The 18,597-nt window shown below is 47.6% G+C and overlaps 1 protein-coding gene across 2 annotated transcripts in view; it reads left to right on the top strand.

Annotated features, from left to right (window-relative positions):
- The first annotated feature begins 13,318 nt into the window (after positions 1 to 13,318).
- Sh3rf3 (SH3 domain containing ring finger 3) overlaps positions 13,319 to 18,597 on the top strand; it is a 265,267-nt gene continuing 259,988 nt past the window's right edge. Inside the window, exon 1 of one of the 2 annotated variants that reach the window (XM_021227644.2) lies at positions 13,319 to 15,047. In XM_021227644.2, the coding sequence (XP_021083303.1) occupies positions 14,496 to 15,047 (552 nt within the window). In that variant the 5' untranslated portion in view covers positions 13,319 to 14,495. The remainder of the gene's footprint in view (positions 15,048 to 18,597) is intronic. The other variant, XM_005070858.4, reaches the window with a different exon arrangement.

Raw genomic sequence — 18,597 nt, 5'->3', positions numbered from 1 at the left:
GAGACAGAAAGTAGCCCAGAAGAGAACTGTCAGCTGCCTGTGGTGAGTCTGGGAGGTGACACAAATGGCCAAGAGGAATCGCCAAGAAGCGATGGGTGAGGGTTTTTCAGACATGCACTCTTTCTTAAAGATTTCTATGGATAATGTCCTTATAAAGCCCTTTGTCAATCAACAAAGGGCCTGTATTCTAAGAAAGGGGTCACTGGGCAAGTTCACTGCTGAGCAGGCATGTAGGCACGTTCACACAAACCTGAAGGCCGAGGTCCTTCTCTACGTGGCATTTCCATGACATCAAGACTTTTCAGTGAACATGTGATGTGTGAGGCTGAGTTGGCAACACAGTGCTGGCCATTCTGCACTAAACTTTCCATGTCTAAATACAATTCCACTATAAAATATTGATTAAGGAACAGCACATTCAATCCATAAAGCAGTCACATAGTCATTTGTTGTCGCTATGGAGTGTGATGAATGGAACATAATTGTATGTGCTGCACTTTTGTACAGCTGGTGATGAGGTAGGTTTGTTTATGCCAGCAAACTAAAGAGTAATGTGCTACATACAGTGTTTCCATGGCTACAGAGTCACCAGGCAACAGAGAAACTTCATCTTCATTGGGATCTCATATGACTGCTATCATACAGTAAAACATGGTTATATGGTCCATGACTGTATTTGTCTTGGTGTATGTGGAGTGTGGGGCTGAAGTGCTTACTCACATACATGTGTACCCATGTACACACACACACACACACACACACACACACACACGCACGCACGCACGCACGCACGCACATCACCTAGTCATGGAGTTTCCTGAATATTAAGGACAAAAACTTATGAAAAGCCACCAGCAAAGAAAAAAAAGCAAAAGTCAGGATTAAATCCTAACAAGACAGTAGCAACTAAAAAATGATTCCTCTACAAATGGGTGGGACTTATCACCACTAACATTCCAGATGAGGAAATAAGACGTCGTTACTTCTCAAGGAAAAGTGCTGCTTTAAGCCTCGTGGGATGTGACTGTCATAATTTTAGCAGCCACATTCTGATCCTGGATCTGTCAGTTCTTGTTTTCTAATTATTTTAGTATTTTTTGTGATTTTAAAAAACTATTTATTTGTGTGTGTGTGTGTGTGTGTGTGTGTGTGTGTGTGTGTGTGATTTCCTTTGTTTTGGTTTGAGTGCTCTGTCTGCATGTATGCCTGCACACCAGAAGAGGGCATGAGAGCCCATTATAGATGGTTGTGAGCCACCATGTGGTTGTTGAGAATAGAACTCAGGTCCTCTGGAAGAACAGCCAGTGCTCTTAACTGCTGAGCCATTTCTCCAGCCCCAGGCTTTATTTTTGTTTATTTGGATTTTTGAAGTTGTTTTATTTAGTGAATTGCCTCATGATATATGTACATAGTTAAAACAAAGACAGGCATCATAGGCAGGAGCTGTGAATGGCATGTGGGTGCTGGGATCTGTTCCCATGCACTGCTCTAGGTCCTGGGGTGCTGTTCTGTGTTTGGAGGCAGCCTGATTTGTCTGAAGGTTCATCTCAGTGTTGGCTCCTCTCACAGATTCAGGTTTCTTCTCTGTACCACAAAGAGTCTCTCTCCATGTCAGCCTACCCCCATAGGGCTGTTGATTTGTGTCAGTGGGGACAGTGGAGGTCATCTTCACAGGAATCGTGCTCCTTTGGCATGGGAATGGTTTTGTGCCACAATGGATGAGGACTTTTGGCTCTTGTAACCTGGCTATAGTGGGATTTTCACCAGAACTCCGAGTGCCACCAAGTGCATTGCTCTGGCTTGAGAAGTCAAAGCTCTTTCTCTGGGTGGGAGAACCTGGGTCTGGCAAAGATTGAGGCCTGTTAATGTCTTTCCCTTGGTGGCTGCAGCACAGAGACCCATTTCTCAGGGGTGTCACCACTACTGGGTAAAGATAGGAGGTTGGAAAAGTCTTCAGGCAGATGTAATGCCCCTGAACCTGCAGACTCTGGACAACCCACATTCGTCTTCAGTGCCACACCCTCAGCGAGCAACATGTGCTCTAGGCAAACCTGAGCTTCAGCCATCTTTTCTTGATGGGGCCTGCCCTTCCTAAGACAGTGGCTTCTATGGCTGTTCTGAACACCTCAGATCTCTGTGGGCTCTGTGGGAAACATAACTCCGTGGCTTGCTTTGCTGTTGCTGTGATACTGTGGTAAAAATACAAAAAGCTCTCTTTAGCTTTCTATATTTCAAGCAGAACCAGGGGTTCGTGTGTGTGCATGTGTGCGCCTGTGTTTGTGTGTTTCGGCAAATTCACTGCCACTGGCCAGCTGATCTACAGATGTGGGATGGACAAGAAAACTACTCAAGGATTGGGAAGGAGCCTGCTAGGATGGGACAGGGGTCTTTCACGTATGCCAAATCTTGGACAAAGCCAAGCATGAGTGTGCTGTCACCAGTGACATCTCGCTGTGGAAATTTGAAGCCAGAGTGTTTCTTGTGACTATCACAGATGGCCTAGAGCATGCGATGACAGGCACATGTCAGGCTGACTGGCTTCCTGGCGGTTGCTACTGGTGTTGGTGAGCATGGCCTCTGGCTTACAGACTGGGCGTGAGACAACAACTGGGCATGTCGTTGGTGACAGCAGAATCTCCATCCCCAGTTTTTAAGGAGCACAGTGAAGTGTGTATAGAGTAGTGAAACCGAAAAGAAGCCAAATGAAGGCGTTAGAGTGGGAGCAGCACTTGTTGAGATGAGGAGGGGGTTCACTGGGAGGAGGAGGGGGAGATGAGAGGTAATGGGGGGATAGGATCAAAATACACCAGATTTGCATATATGCACGACACTGTGAAAGAATAAGTAAAGTTAGAAAAGATGAGACAGAAATAAAAGCTCTTCAGAGTGAGATGAAATATCCCACTAAAGTTTCCTTAATCACAAAATACTCAGATAACTTGATGAGGAGAGAAGAGGACTTGATTCCCCCCCCGGCCCCCTTTACTTGACACAGCTATTGGAGTTAGGGATAAAAAAGATCTGGAACTATTTCCTCAGAAGCCCATCGGAGCCCGTGGGCGAGCCTGTCAACCGAGAAAAGCCATTCAAGAGCCTCTCATTCCAGAAGACGTGTTAAGCTGTAACAATGGTGCTGAACAGCCTTTCGGTAATTATTTAAGGCACTGCTTTGTTCTAACAGCAGGCGTTTGGGAGGCAACCTGACTGGGGAGGCTGAGCCGATTGAAGCAGCCAAGAGTCCAATGAAACACTTAGCTCTTTTCAAGGGGACGGAGTCTGGGGGTGGGGCAGGGAATGGTCTGTGGAAAGAGCTCAGCAGCAAGCTATATGACTATGGGAAGGGGAACTATTTATGGAGCACCAGCTATGTATTAATGGTGCTGGGTTTAGGCCCACAGTGCCCAACTGTCTGCCCCAGTCACCGGAAGGGAAGCTATAGAGAGCCAGAAGGCAGCAGCTTGCTAGGCGAAGACAGGCAGCTCAGATCTAGCTTTGGCACCACCCTCAACATGGTAGCCATCATACCAGTGCCAGGAAACGTAGGTTACAGGAATTGTTGTTTGCTAGATACTCTTCCAAGCATTTTATATAAATCAACTCACCTTAGCTCTGCAGGCAGTATACAAGGGAGGCACTCTGCATAACCACTTTGCCTGTGAAGGGTCTAGGAACCACCAGTTAGGAACAAAAGCAAGTGTGACTTAAGATCTGCATTGTGCTTTTGGGCAAGATTGCCAATGTGGGTCGTAAGGCAGCTAAGTTGGTTTCTAAGGTGTCTTTGAATAGAGTCATCTGCCTAGGGGTGCCCAGTAAGAAAGCACAGCAGGACAGCTCCGTGTTCCAATCTGTGTAGCTTTGGGTCCTCCAAAGGCATCGGGAGTGATTGTGACTGACTGAGAAATGAATGAATGAAGAAATTGACCGGAAAGGCAGGGCCACCTCCCTGACGCCTGTTGTTTTGTCACTGAAAACTGGGGCTCATTGCTCAGATACCTACTTCATAGCACAGGATTCAACCCCATGCTCCCTCCCCCACGATACAAGGGGCAGGCATGTCTAAGGGAGAGAGGGACAAAATGGGAACCGAGACTCTGACTCTCACTTCAAGTGTAAATTTTGATGGCTTTTTAAAAAATGGCTTTTATATTTAATTATAGATAACCTAGGTAAGCATAGGCAAGCAATTGCTTAAAGGCATGTAGACACAGGAAGTCCAAGAATACTAATAGAATTTTAATGACCAGTTATTTATTGAATTGCAAGTCAAATTAAATTGTTTTCATCAAATGCAAAATGCATTCCTGAGTAATAAAATTATATTTCCTCTTTACATGATGTGTACACTTACTGTCCTGTCATCCTTTACAGGCAAAGTAATACTTTGTAAATGTGAATGAAAATTACATTTAACTTAAGCCAATACATTAGGACTTGGCTGCACTAATTCTGATGCAATTAAGTAAAGTTAAAAGGACACTGAATTAATTTTCTTTCCATGAGATAGTGGCCTTGGAATAATTCTTCATTTTTCCCTTATGTTCCCCTTGCTATGAAAACAACCTTTGATCTTAAAATCTGCTATTCCAAATATGGTGAATTCAGTACAGATCCCCAAACCCTCTTTCCCCTGGGAGTTGTGCCAGGTCTTGTTTAGAACAGACTGAATATAGAAGCCATCCGCCTCTGAGTTTTTTCCTCGACCCCAAGCTTCAGGAGGCTCCTTTCCTATCTCACCTCTGTTTCTGGACCTCGCTTCACACACTGCTAGAAATTACAGAGCAGATACTAAAGTCACACACACACAGGCACATCCCCACGGCAGCAGATAGTAGATTGTAAATGCAATCCTAGTTGCCCAGTGCCTGGGCATTCCTCCTCTGGGGTCTTGGCTTCCATTTGCCTCCCTTGGGTGCAATGGTAGCTTTGTGAGCAGGTAAAGTTGCTCCAGAGGCTCCAGAGTTAGGTACCAGAGACTGTAAGTCTCTGAGCTACTACAGCAGACAGATGGACTTTCTTGTCACTGAAATTTAGCAGACTTCCAACATCACCACGTTCCTAACCGTGTGATTGATCTCCCATTGCACTTAGAGAAGAACACACTATCTCGCAGATCTCTCCCAAATCACAAGACACAGGCATATTGTCATTCATTAAAAATAATGTGTAGGGTGGAAGGAGATAGCCTTCCAGCTCCCCCACCTCCAACGGCTTGGTCATGCTTAGAATTTAAACATGAGAGTGTTAGAAGTATGTAACCTTGGCATTGCAGGGTCCTTAAAGATTATCAGTCCAACATCCTAACCAGTGTGAGTGGTCTGCAATCTGACTCATCAGATTCGAAATTCATGCTTTTGCCACCAGGTTGTGAAGCTGTCTTTGAAGGCAGCTGTCTACCTTCCGACAACCAGGCTAGACCAGCTGGCTAGCTCACATTAGCGGAAGAGGGTGACAGCTGTGTGTGTCATACAGCCTGATCTGCATTTGCTCAGTTTTCTGGAGGGAAGTGGAGGCTACCATGTCAGACAGCAGCAGGACAGGGCTGTAGGCCCTGCTCTGTCATCGCATACAAGATAGCCACCTGCTAGCCACGATACTGACATTAGCAAAGATTCAGAATCAACTTGCATTAGTGTAAATTCCGGAAAACTTGAGACTGGCTTTTTACAGCAGCTTTTCTACACAGGTGGCTATTTCGTTACTGCTTGAAGACTTCTTGCTGGCAAGCCCTCTTTTCTATGAGGCAGCTCACGTTCTGGGTGAGTTGACAGCCCCCACAAAGATCAACCAGTATCCTCTGCCAGACATGTGTGCCTATGGTGTGAGTCACCAACCAGAGCAAAGGTCAGACAAGATATGTTCACCAAATCCTGCCCAAAGGACAGGGGTATGAGCAAGATGTGATCTATTTGTTTACGCTGCATTGCTCAATTATGTAAAGATGTGTTGCTCCGTTACCTTGCTTGCCGAAGACACCTGCTTGGTCTAATACAAAACTGAACAGCTAGGAGGTAGGCAGGAGAGGGATAGGCGAGGCTGGCAGGCAGAGAGAATAAGTAGGAGAGAAGAGAGAATGAGAGAGAAGAGAAAGAGGGAGAAAGAGAAGGACCTGTCTGGGGCCAGAAGCCAAGCAGCTGCCAACCTGCTAGACATGGAGGAAACATGGAAGTAAGATATGCAGAATGAAAGAAGGTAAAACGTCCTGAGGCAAAATGCAGATAAGGAAAAACAGATTAAAATAAGAGCTGAGGTAAGGCCAAGCATTCATAACTAATAACAAGTCTCCATGTCGTGATTTGGGAGCTGGTCGATGGCCCAAAAGAAAGCTTGCTACAGGTGCCACTGTTAAACTACTAATTTGGGGGGCGGGGTTATAAGGAAATAGTTAACTGAAACATTTAACCTGGCATCTCCTGATAAGGTCTAACAGATGTCACCACAGTTCTGTGTATGCAGATGTGCACCCAACAGCCAAGTTAATGCCAGGGCCAGCAGAGTGTTTTCCTCCACCCCCAACCTCACCAAAGTCACTATTTAAGACTTAGCCATGTGGCCAAAGGACCAGATATATTCCTAGTTGCTTAGAAAATAGAGATGAGGTAAGATTTTCAAAAGATGTGTACGAGGCCCAGTATCTGGAAGGACATTTTGAGTTGTGACATTCTATCAGGAAGCCGTCTGTCATTAATGAGGACGAGAATGACATCTATCTATCACCGGCCATATACAAGCAGAGGTGTCTGGCTACCTCACTGCTGCAGGGCCTGTGCCTTGAAAGGTTAGAGTGACAGTCTTAGGTCTCATGCTGTGGTGCCATGGTCTCCTTGTCTACTTTTGAAGATACTTTTCTTGTGAGGACTGTCAAATACACAAATGACTTTTAAGAAGTATCTCTAGCCAGGCGGTGGTGTCGCACATCTTTAATCCTAGCACTCGGGAGGCAGAGGCAGGTGGATCTCTGTGAGCTTGAGGCCAGCCTGGTCTACAGAGCAAGTTCCAGGACAGCCAGAGCTCCTACACAGAGAAACTCTGTCTTGAAAATCCAAAAAAGAAAGAAAGGAAAAAGGAACTATCCCTGAGATCTTTCTTCGATGCGCCTTAAAAAAAGAAAATCATTTCTTTGTGAATTTCAAACAATGTTTTGATTCTAGTCACACCTCCCCCAATTTCTTCAAGAGCCACACCTCTTTCCTACCCACTCAAGTCTGTGTTTTCTTTCTTTTTTTTTAATTTTCCTTACACATTAAGTTCATTTTGCGCTGCCCGTACATTCATGGAAGCGTGGCCTTTCCCTGGAGCGTGGTTGATCTATCTGTGGCAATACTCTTTAAGAAAACTGATGTTCCCTCTCCAGCAGTTGCTATCAGTTGCTAACAGCTCATAGATTAAGGAGTGGGACTTCATGTCTATCTTGCCTCTCTGTGCTGAGATTTTTGCGAGCTCAAGGCAGGCAAAATCGGTTTGAGCTTGTTGTAGGTCTTGTGCAAGCTGTCACAGCTGCTGAGAGTTAATATGTGATCTGCCTGTTGTGTCCTGCAGCCCTGTTTTCCTGAAGCCATCTACCATAGTCTCTAACAGTCTTTCCCCCTCCTCTCCCAAGAAGAAAGCTGAGCTTCAAGGGGGAATGGTGCACTATGTGCCTTCCCATCAGGACCCTGAGCGGTCTACACTCTCAGGTTGACCAGTTGAGAGTGAGGTCCTTCTCTTGATGACGGCTCTGAGGAGATTCTGGGACCACTTTCCCAGCCCCGGAGTCCCTCTAGGATGTCCACTGAAGCACATGCAGAAATTGGGAATACCTTGTATGGTAAAAAGATCTGTGTATTTAACCACAGCTCAGAAAAAAAAACACTCTTGGCAAAAATCAGAATTCTAATCTCGCCTCAGGAAGAGGCAAATATCTCATCCATGAAAAGATTCAATTACGCTTTCTCATGAGATTGATTATTCTGCATTAGCTTCCCGTATCTCTCATAAAATATTTCACAATTTCTTTTCTAGATCTCACAGCAGTATTGTTAATGATTGACAATCTCCCTTGAATGATTTGGGATGTACTTCTGTCAAGATACATATTCATATGTTAAATATTAGTTCATGTCAATTATGCTGTGATTATTCAGGAAGCTTTTTAATATTATTTTCATTCATTCTGCTTATGGCTCTAATTTAAACCAAGGATTTTCTTTACTGTGTTAAATGTGTTATCAGAAGAGCGCTTCAGCTTAATAACTGTCCTGCACATGCAAGTTTAAGTGCTCTTAACATCTTGAATCAAACTTAAATGAAAATGGATATAGCTGCAGAATGAAGGAGAGAATTTAATATAAATCCTCTAGAGATTGCAAAAAGAAAACACAGGTGATTTCTGGATCATTTTTAGCACTCAGAAAGAATTTGAGATATTTTTTCACAGTGCTATGGGAACTGGTTGGTAAGAAGCATCAACCCCAGGAAATATGTATTGTTTGCAGTGGAATAAATGGTAACTGTTTGTTAGGTTACCCATGGTTTAAAAACGCAATGGAATGACCTGTTGCTCAAATTTATTGTCATGTTAAAAACTTTAATTTTCCATAACCCCACTAAGTCCTGCCTGATCAGATGTCTCTTGGAAACCCCTTGGAATTTTTCAAGACTTTCCAATTGCTGGGGCTGGTCCCAAAGTCTGGCAGAGGGTGAAGTGGAGGGTGTGATTATCCACCCAGGGTCCTCATGGTGTCCCTGCAGTGGCAGTCACTTTGGCCCTGCTCATCTGTGGAAGATGGGGAGGATGTCCAGTGCACGTTAGCTGGCCTGCCCCAGCCTGGCAGAGAGGCGGCTCAAGGGGGAAGTCTCCTCTCAGGCTACCCTCAGCCCAGGGGCCTTGCCGGGTGGCATCGATTGGGATCACCCTGGCATACCCCGCCATTGGGCTGGGGAGACTGGGAAGGCAAGGCTGGCCAGCCTCAGCTACCTGCTTTGCAGACATCGTGACAACAATGGACCAATCTGCACTTTTCTTTGGATGGGTGATGGCTGCGTGTTCTGAGCAGCCCTTTCTAGGACAGGTCAGGAAAACAAACACAGGAACTTGGTGAAGGGCGATGGGGAGGACTTTGCACCTTTCGCTCTGCACACCAAGAGGTAATGGGGACAGTAGCTTTTGTAAAGCGGCAAAGAAAGGCTTTCTGGGCCTCTGCAGCCTCCGTCCCAACCCCAGGAATAGTCTCGTTGTGACGCTTCTTCCTCACACAAAGAAATCCTGCTCCTCCATTATTTGCAGCCTTGCCTGCACAGTAAAGAGAGCAGCGCCCCAGCCAGGGCAGCACTCCCAGATTGAGTGTTCAGTGGACTGGGAATACAGCTCAGTAGTAGAGTACTTGCCAGTAGTGCATAAGACCCTTACTCAATGCCCAGTCTCCTCTCTCTCCTCCTCCTCCTTCTCTCTTTCTCTCTCTCTCTCTCTCTCTCTCTCTCTCTCTCTCTCTCTCTCTCTCTCTCTCTCTCTCTCTCTCTCTCTCTCTCTCTCTCTCTCTCTCTCTCTCTCTCTCTCTCACACACACACACAGTGTTAAGTGTTGTCCAAGTGGGGATCCAGTCATTTCAACACAGACTAACAAAACTGATTAACTTGCATAATGAAGTCTCCATCCCTTGCACTAATGACATGTACATTGTGATGAACTAGACCTTACATCTATTTTGCAAACCCGAGAACTGTCCTCTGTCACAAGAATAATATTTGTATAGCACCAAGTCACATCTGTAAGCCATTGTGTACCCGGAAGATGGAGTATTCTAAGGAAATGTGACTCATGAGACCCCCTGCTGACATCGAGCCCTTCCTGTCCTTATCAAATCCAAAGACTCCTCTGCAGTTTTCTGAAAAGAAATCCAGCTCCTTTTCTCCCTCAAGGTTCTATCTATCACCTCTAGTGAAATAACTCCCAGAGCCACAACCTCGCTCTGACCTCCTTGCAGAGCTTCGTGACTCATGTCCCTTACTGCCAGACATCTGCACCTCCTTTTCCCTCTGATACCTCAAACTTGCTTCTGAAATGAAATTCACTTTATGGCCTCTTAAGCCGGTCCCACTGGTCTTTCTTTTTTATGGTCCCATAAGCCGGTCCCTCTGGACATTTTTTGGTCAAGGGTATCACTCTTGCGTCTGATAACTGACCTGGGAGTGATACATCATGTGTGTTATTGTGTGCATCCAGCAAGCATCCACTGAGAACCTACTGTGTGGACAGCACTCTGTGTACAAAGTGGAGAGGTCACAAACCAGGATCATGCACGGAGATAACTCAGGTTCAGGAAAGGGAGACGGATTCCCTGTGTCAGATGGGAAGGAGAGACAGAGCCAGGATGGAAAGAGCATGGCCAGTTTTGCAGGATTTCCCACCTGCAGAAGATACACCTGCCCCAGGATTCCTGTGTCCTGGAGGCAAACACTATTGGACACTCACACAGCTTGACCCTGCCCTGATCTCTGCTCTCACTCAGCCCCTGGCTTCCAGCATCACATGGATGTCTTCCCAGCAGAAAGGCCAAAGGACTACTGTTGCATTTCAGCATGGTGACGGCTGTCTCATACTGGGCACTTTCACTGATCATCTCTGGCTGATAATAAAACAGGCACCAACTAGAATTCTCAGTTGCAAACGACAAACAGCAGCTTGTGATGTTTTCACAGAAAGGAATTAATCTTAAAAAAAAATAGGGAAACTCACAGGATTGGTAAAGCCAACAGAGCGCTGGAGACTACAGCTGAACTCACTGTCACAGTCAGGGCTGTCCTGGAGATGCCGGTTGCTCCTTGCTGGAAATGCCATGGTGCTTCTGCAACCACGCAGGCCCCAGACCGCAGGTCCTGCTGCTGCAGGCAGCTGCCTTGTACTATCTATGGCCGTGCAGGTGCATCTAACCTCCCCTGCCACCTGTCAGAGCATGGCTGGTTGGGGACACGTCTTTCGATTGGTTGATCCTCGGCTACATCTCCCCTCTTCGACTGGAAAAATAAATTCCTGTCTATCACCAAGGGGAGAATGTAGGAAACGAGGAGTTCAAGTTTGGGGTAGCCACAAGCCACACAGCTGCCCCGCCCACTTCCTTTGAGCCTTCTCTTCTTGGACAGCTGCTTTCTATTCCTCCTAACTCTGAGGTTTGGGCCTCCAACTCCCTTACCACTTAGTCATTAATCTCTGGTTCCCAGAATTGGAAATAATCTCTCAAATGAGGTCTGACAAGTCTGAGGTATGATGGGATTCTTTCATTCCGTATCACAGCCTGTTAACTTACATTCAAGTGTCTGAGGCCTTCAGGGCTCCCTCAGCTGCCAATGCTGTATGGATGACACATGTTGGCTCGCAGTATTCTTGTGGTTGACTGAATTCCCAGATATTTTTATGTGAATGGCTGCAAAGCCAGCTCTTCCATCATTTACTTACAGATTTGGCTTATTGAGCATGTGCAAATTTAGCTGAGTAACCTAAAACTGTATTCGTCATACTTCAGCTATTTAGGCCACACCCTTGAATTCCTTTATGGCGTATCCTGGGAGTATAACCAGAACTTGCACACTGGAGGTCTTCGGGCTAATTTAGCCACGTATTTATTTTGGTTAACTTCGGGGACAGAAATTTTTGTCAACCATCAACCATCAGGAGATATAAAAAGGCCCCCAACTCTCTTTAAGGGCAGGCAGATGCCACAGTGCTTTGGCATCGTTTCTTCAGAACAGAGAAAGAGGGATTGCAGCAGAGGAGCGGTTTTCCCTTAGGAAGGCACGGATAGCTCATCACAGTCCCCATCATGCCTCTTTGCCTGAGCCTAGCTGCTGAACTGGTTTACATGCTGGCCTTTGTCTGTGGTGGGTGAAGGGTGAATGCAAATACAGGCAGGCCAGGCACTCTGGGGTCCAGCAGCTCTGCATTCCCTCCTCTTCACTTGGGTTGCGTGAGAGGGGCTCTGAGAACAGAAATGTCCTGGGCTCCCAGAATGGATATCTGGTTTTTCTTTCCCAGATGCTACTGCCGGGAACCCATACTTCCTTTTCTGTGTAACTTCTGAGGGGGCTGCCAGATTTTGTATCATATCTTGCTGTAGCAGACACTCACTCAGAATGGTCACTATCCCAGGCTAGGTGACAGGATTTTCAAACTTCTAGTCAGCCCACGACAGTATCGGATGCTTGTCCTGTTAGTGACTGATGCTAACTGCACGCTGTACTGCTGGATCCAGTGTAAGCATTCACCGTATTTTCTGTCATGAGGTACCCGGTGCTGGGTGGAGGGAAGGAGGAAGCCACCACGTACAAAGGGAGAAGGGCAAGGTTCAGAGGACTCCTTCTGCACTAGCCTGGCTCGGTTCTGTGGGCCCCTAAGACGCCTCTTATGTTTCTCCTTTTAATGTTTTCCTAAAGTTAGTTTCTCTCTTGTGCCCAACAGTGCCCAGGATGTATCATCACAAACAACAATGTTCTCTGCCTGAGGGATGTGCATGCTTGCTCTTTCCTGGGTCCCGATCAACACTCACAAATCTGAGTCCTCTCACAAATTCTCTTTGGGCATTCCTGAGCAAAGGTCTGAGGGCAAAGGTCAGGTGTTTAATCATGTCCCCCACCCCTTACGCCCGGTATAAGCTACTCAGACAGTTCTTACACTCTTCCCAGTAAGGATGTAAATGGTACAGATGTAGGTTGAGAAAACTATCTGCTTCCCGAAATTTCCAGGGACTGGCAGCCTGATGGGAACTTAGGATATCTGGAATCGGGGTGCCAAGGACTGCTTTCAAATCATCACTGGATGAGTTTATGGCACTCTGTCAATCATTCAACGAGCATTTACTGAGCACCCGGCATGGAAGATATTATACTGTAAAAGACACATTGTGGTCTTTATGCACTTGGGTTCTGTGGACACAAAAATTAAATCTAGTTTAACGGCTTCGTAAGAATGTGCCTCATTTTCCCTACATGTGAAATGAAGTTAAACACAATTATTCCACGAAGTTGATAATATAGACATTATTCACAATTATTTCACAGGGTTGATAATGCAGACATTATCTCGGCATTTAAGCATCAGCACATTTTATCCCCAAAAACTAGGAAAGCGAATGCGCAGCTTCACAAACAACAGCACAGCCCAACCTGCAGGAGGGGCGTCTACACTACTTCTGATATTAGCCCTGGCATCTCCGGGTTGGGCATCATCCAGTCCATTGGACCTATGCCTGAGCCGGGCTCGAGAGTGTTGGGAACACGAAGGAGACACCAGGGGGCAGCACACGGTAAGAAATCTTGGACGCCGACCGCAGCCCACTGCCAAACTTCCCTGCTGCTCCGGGTCCTCGTACGTACTTCCGTCGCTCTGACGCTCCCAGAAACCCGGGCATCGGGAAGGAGCGCAAATTCCCCCTCCTTTGAGCCTCACGAGGAAAATCTGGAGCTGGGTTCACCAGAGCACACCAGAGTGGCCACTGGAAGTCTCTCGCCGCGCCGCCAGGGGCGCGGCGCTCGGCCACAGTGTGCTGGCGCGTGGGCGGCGGCGTCAGTCTCCCATCGGTGATTCTGGAGAGGGCAGCCTGCCTCCCGAAGGAGTGGTCGCGGCCCCCGGGGGAGGGGGTGGCCGCCAGCTCCAGGGCCTTCGCCTCTCGCCTCAAGGGACATCCCCTCGCCTGTACCCGCAGCTGTCACTTGTGTGTGCTGGCACGAGAGGGGACACGAGCTCCCTGGAGTCCCCCAGAAAGATGCCTGGGTGTCGGATCCGTCTCCAGGCTGCCCTCCAGAGCTGCGGAAGACAGCAGGCGGGATAAGGCTCCCAAACTTTCCTTCGCAGCGGCATTGAGAAGAAGCGTCTCGGAGATTCCAGACTCTAGCATCCATAGGGGACAGGACCAAGGCTGTGTAGTGGAAGTTCCCCGGAGCACTGGAGGTGGCCTAAGGGGAGAACACTAAGGCAAGAGAGGTGTCCGCTTCCCTGCACCCCAGCAGTGACTGTGACCTCCGCAACACCCTCCTCCCCGCACGTGCTCGTGGCGGGGGTCCAGCGGGGCTGGTTGAGCGAGGCGGCGGTGCTCTGGCTGCCCAGGGGCGCATGGAGGCGCCGAAGGGGGCTGTGAGGCTCGCCTGCGGCGCGGGGCCGCGCCTTGGCCTCCCGGGGGACCCGGCTGGCCTCTCCCCGCACTTCCTGCAGCTGGGCTCCGGGGCGTGAGCGGCGCGGCGGGACAGGTGTAGCCCGCAGTGACGGGTCGCGCGTGTAAGAGGGTTGAGCCCGCTCAGCTGCCTGGAGTTGACTCACTGCTCCAGGAACTCAGCAGGCAGGGTCGGCGTGTCACTTTGCTACACAGAGGCCACCGCCTCGGGCTGTCAGCGCGCCGCGGGGGACGGGATCCTGTTTATTGATCGCGGTCGCCCAGACAGGGTGCAAATGCTCGCCACCCTCGGCGGGCCGGGATCTGGCTCTGGCTCCTGGACTTAGGTGGCTCACTGGGCCCGCGCCGGCGCCTCCCCCATGCTGCTCGGAGCATCGTGGATGTTCGCGTCCAAGGCGGCGGCTACTACAGCTCGGGGCGAGGGCGACGCCAGGCAGGGTGAGCAGCAGCAGGAGGCCCAAGCTAGGACTGACGAGGATATGGACGAGTCATCGCTGCTGGACTTGCTGGAATGCTCCGTGTGCCTGGAGCGCCTGGACACCACCGCCAAGGTGTTACCATGCCAGCACACCTTCTGCCGCCGCTGCCTGGAGAGCATCGTGTGCTCGCGCCACGAGCTACGCTGTCCCGAGTGCCGCATCCTAGTGGGCTGCGGTGTGGACGAGCTGCCCGCCAACATACTGCTGGTGCGACTGCTTGATGGCATCCGCCAGAGGCCCCGCACCGGTGCTAGCCCGGGGAGCAGCCCTCCTGCGCGTCCGGGCCCCAGTACGTTCCCAGCGCTGGCTGGGATCCCTGGAGGCGCGACCGGCAGTCCCCCGCGCTCTCCGGTCTTTCTTCCAGCAGAGGCAGGCAGTTCTACCTCCGCTTTGTGCGACGTGGCGACTAACAGGAGCGTCCCAGTGGCTAAGGTAAGAATCTACCCCAATGACATGGCGCCACTGTGTGAGAAAGTGTATGCTTGTGTGCACGTGGATGTACGAGTATTTGTGGTCAGAAATAGAGAGTAGCCATGGCTCTCCCGTGGCTCACTGGTTTGTGTTATTCTTCTTTAGCAACTTCTCTGTGCTCCAGGGACTCTGCAGAGCTTTCAGTTCCCACTTAACCAATTCTTGGCTACATCCCACCACAGCACCTCCTAACCCTTACCCCAAACTTCTTGTGGGCACCCAAGTCGCTTTCCAAACGCATAGAGCACGTCTGCACCCATGACCTGTTCATAAACGTGAATCATCCTCTTACTAGGTGGATATGCTTTCTGAACTGCCACTCGCCATCACTTCCAATTTGATTAGGCCTGTTCTGTCTGTCTGTCTGCCCATCCATCCATCCATCCTGACTGTGTATATCTGTATATCTGTCGCCTGTCTGTCTGTCTGTCTACCTACCTATCATCTATCGATCATCTATTTCATTAACTTTTTGTTGCCCTTCCAAATCCCCACACCTCCGGAGTCTTCCCCCTGGCCCACCAGTTGGCAACTTGCTGCTTAATGGTCCCTTGGTTCAGATCCCTGACAGGGAAGCTGGTGGCCTCTTGTCTGTTTAACTGTCCGCTTAAGGGGGACAGGGCAGAGGGCAGAATGGGTAGACACTGCTGTGAGAATAACTACAGCTGCCTTCTGAAGGAAGAAAGGAGTTTCCTTAGGGTCTCCAGGAGTGTTTTGCCTTAACCTCGGGGATGGCATTCTCTTGCCAAGCCCAGGTCCTGTCATGGGTTCTGAGGCAGGGTTGCAGGTTTTTAATTTTCATTATTAGACTTTGTACAGCTGCATTATATAGACTATACTACTTCTAGATGGCTGAGTTTGAGTTTTCTGTAGACCAGAAGAAAGGGTGGGTGGAGGTAGTCAGGAAATAGTCATTCCTTCTTAGGATCGGGCTTTAATTGTGATTAAATCCAACTATATGCACCATTAGCGGTTCAGCAGCTTTTCTTTCCTATCTGTGTTGTTTGGACTATAACATCATAATTAAAGGTTTTTATTTGCAACATTAGTTAGTTGCTTCCTCCGGCTGCAGTAATTATGTGACTTTTGGAACTGTGACTCCCTTGTGATGCTCCGGCACTCTGATGACTGCCGTTGGTCCAGTTCACCTTGAGCAGTGTTGTTGGCCTGGCGCTTACCAGGGAGTCTCTGATATGGGAAAGACACAGCCTCAAACAGCTTCTGGAACCTAAATGCTGTTCAGTGCATTCTTGAGGACTTTTCCACGAGGTGGAAGCTTGTAGCTTTAGCAGTAGTGCTTGAGTATGAGGAATTCATGCTTGGTTCTTTAAGATTTTGAGACCCTGAAGGCTGATGCTCTGTGTGGCCACGTATGGCACGGTTTAGGATGTCTGCACTTCTGGGAATTTGAGAACCTATTTTCTTTCTTTGTGTTGTGTTAACTAGAATGCTTTCTTTCACAGTCCTCTCTGAAGGACCAAGTTCAGTTTTGGGGGAAAAGTTAGAATTAAATCTAGTGATATTTGCTCATGTTCCGAGAGGAAAGTAGTATTTGTAGCTTTTATTTATTTTTAGTAATCACTGGGCTGCTTCTTTGTCAGCTGGAAGCCCCGTGTGCTACCGCCACACTCCCACTTTGGGGTAACAACATTAGGTCTCTAGGAGACAGTGATGGATATGAAAAGCGAAAGGGACTGGAATTGCATGTGATGTGGTGTAAGCCACCTATAAACTAAAATTGCTCCCAGATAGGCTTTTGGTACTCCGCTGTCCCTAAAACTGTGTTGTTGCTTTCTAGTGAAGCTGAATTCTGGATGTTGTGGCCAGTTTAATAAATGGAAGCTCATTCCATCGTTTTCCAAATGCCAAGTATGACCTAATAGTAACCATGAATGTCACCGTTTCCCTTTCTTGGTTAGAAGTTCCTCAGATCTTTGGGGCTAATGGAGAGATGTGAATTTTTTAAGGTGTGTAAACTATAGGTAGGTGTCCACATAAGTTATCTGCATTCTTAGCTCAGTTACAGCTGAATTCGGGGACTGAATCAAGTATAAACGCACTGACGTTCTGTTTGGTTTCAGGTGCAAGTCACATAATGCATCCTTTTGAGCAGGGTCTTGCTTGTCTTCAGCACCCTTGGGAGTCCCCTACCCTACAAGAGAGCCTCTTAACTCTGTTCTCTCATGAATGATTTGAGATGAGTCTTTAAAAAAAATCAGTTACTGATGCTGCCCATGGAAATTTTGTACTAATTTAAAAGCACCATTGCCTTGTTTGGGATTATCAGTTTCTTTATCTGCTGGTAAATACTGTCTCCGTGTGACTTCTTAAAGTGCTTGAATGATAACTGTAAAACTATTGAAAATAGTAATGTGTGCTAACTTTTTCAACCTAGCTTGTTTATTGTCTTGAAAGTTTTGTGAGGGAACACCTTTAATATCCCAAACTGTCACCAATTGGGTTGTGTTAGGACAGTCCATGAGTTACATGGGGGTGGGGATAGCCCAGTGGCATAGTACATGCCTAGTATGCCAGAGACCCTGGATTCCATCTATTGCAATCCAACAAATGGAAACAGGCAGGCAAACAAGGATTCTGCCAAAGGGTATTGTGGTTTCAAATAGAATCATTTAGAGACTGAGTTCTTAATATGAAGGATTTCATAAAGACTTAAGTATATAATTCCTACTTAAATGAGTGCTTTTGTTTTTAATATTCTTTGCTTTTTCTTGGACGTATCACCTACTAACTAGTTATATTGTGATAATAACCTATCATGGTCTCTCATTATGGACTTGACCCAAGGGAGTGGGAGAAGAGAGCTGTTCTTGGCTTTTTGGGAGGTCATTGGCTGGTGTTTGTGCAGAACTCTGTGAGGTGTGAGAGTAAAGATGTTTTCACAGACTGAACATGTAGAAAGCTTGACAGTACCTTTGATGACATAAAAGTGGCTCAAGAGCTAATTACATAGTTTGTCTATATATGTCTTCCCATTTTCCCCTCTTCTACGCTGGGGCAGGAACATATGTACAGATACTGTGTCCTGAGTTTCACCATGGTCCCATGTTGCATATCTTTCTGGCTTGTTTCTTCAACAATGAGACAGGGCCTCATGAAGCCTAGAATGGCCTAGAATTGCTTATGCTTCTAAGCATCACTTGGAACTCACCCTCTGCCTGTCTTCACCTCCTGGGTGTGCTTAATTCTGAAAGAAACCAGATAGCCCGTATGGTAGCAGACAGCTGGGGACATGAGAGTGTTTTCCAGGGTAGAGGGTGTCTGAGGTGTCTGAAATCAAATTCACCTGATCCCTGGCCACCAAAGTCGAAGGGTTATATCTTTCCTTTTTAATGCTACAAGGGCTGGGCAAAGTAATCCTACCAAGTAGATGGAGAAGTAATCCTTTTGTGGCCCACGGAGATTGATATCTAGGTGTGTTGACTGCATCAGGCTGTGTCCTCCAACCACAATCCCTGGCCTTTCTGCTTGGCAAAGGATCAGCCATGTGGGA

Source organism: Mesocricetus auratus, unplaced genomic scaffold (assembly GCF_017639785.1).
Source record: "Mesocricetus auratus isolate SY011 unplaced genomic scaffold, BCM_Maur_2.0 Super-Scaffold_100027, whole genome shotgun sequence".
Lineage (NCBI taxonomy): Eukaryota > Metazoa > Chordata > Mammalia > Rodentia > Cricetidae > Mesocricetus > Mesocricetus auratus.
Note: the sequence above shows the minus strand (reverse complement) of the source record. Positions and strands in the feature narration are given on the sequence as shown.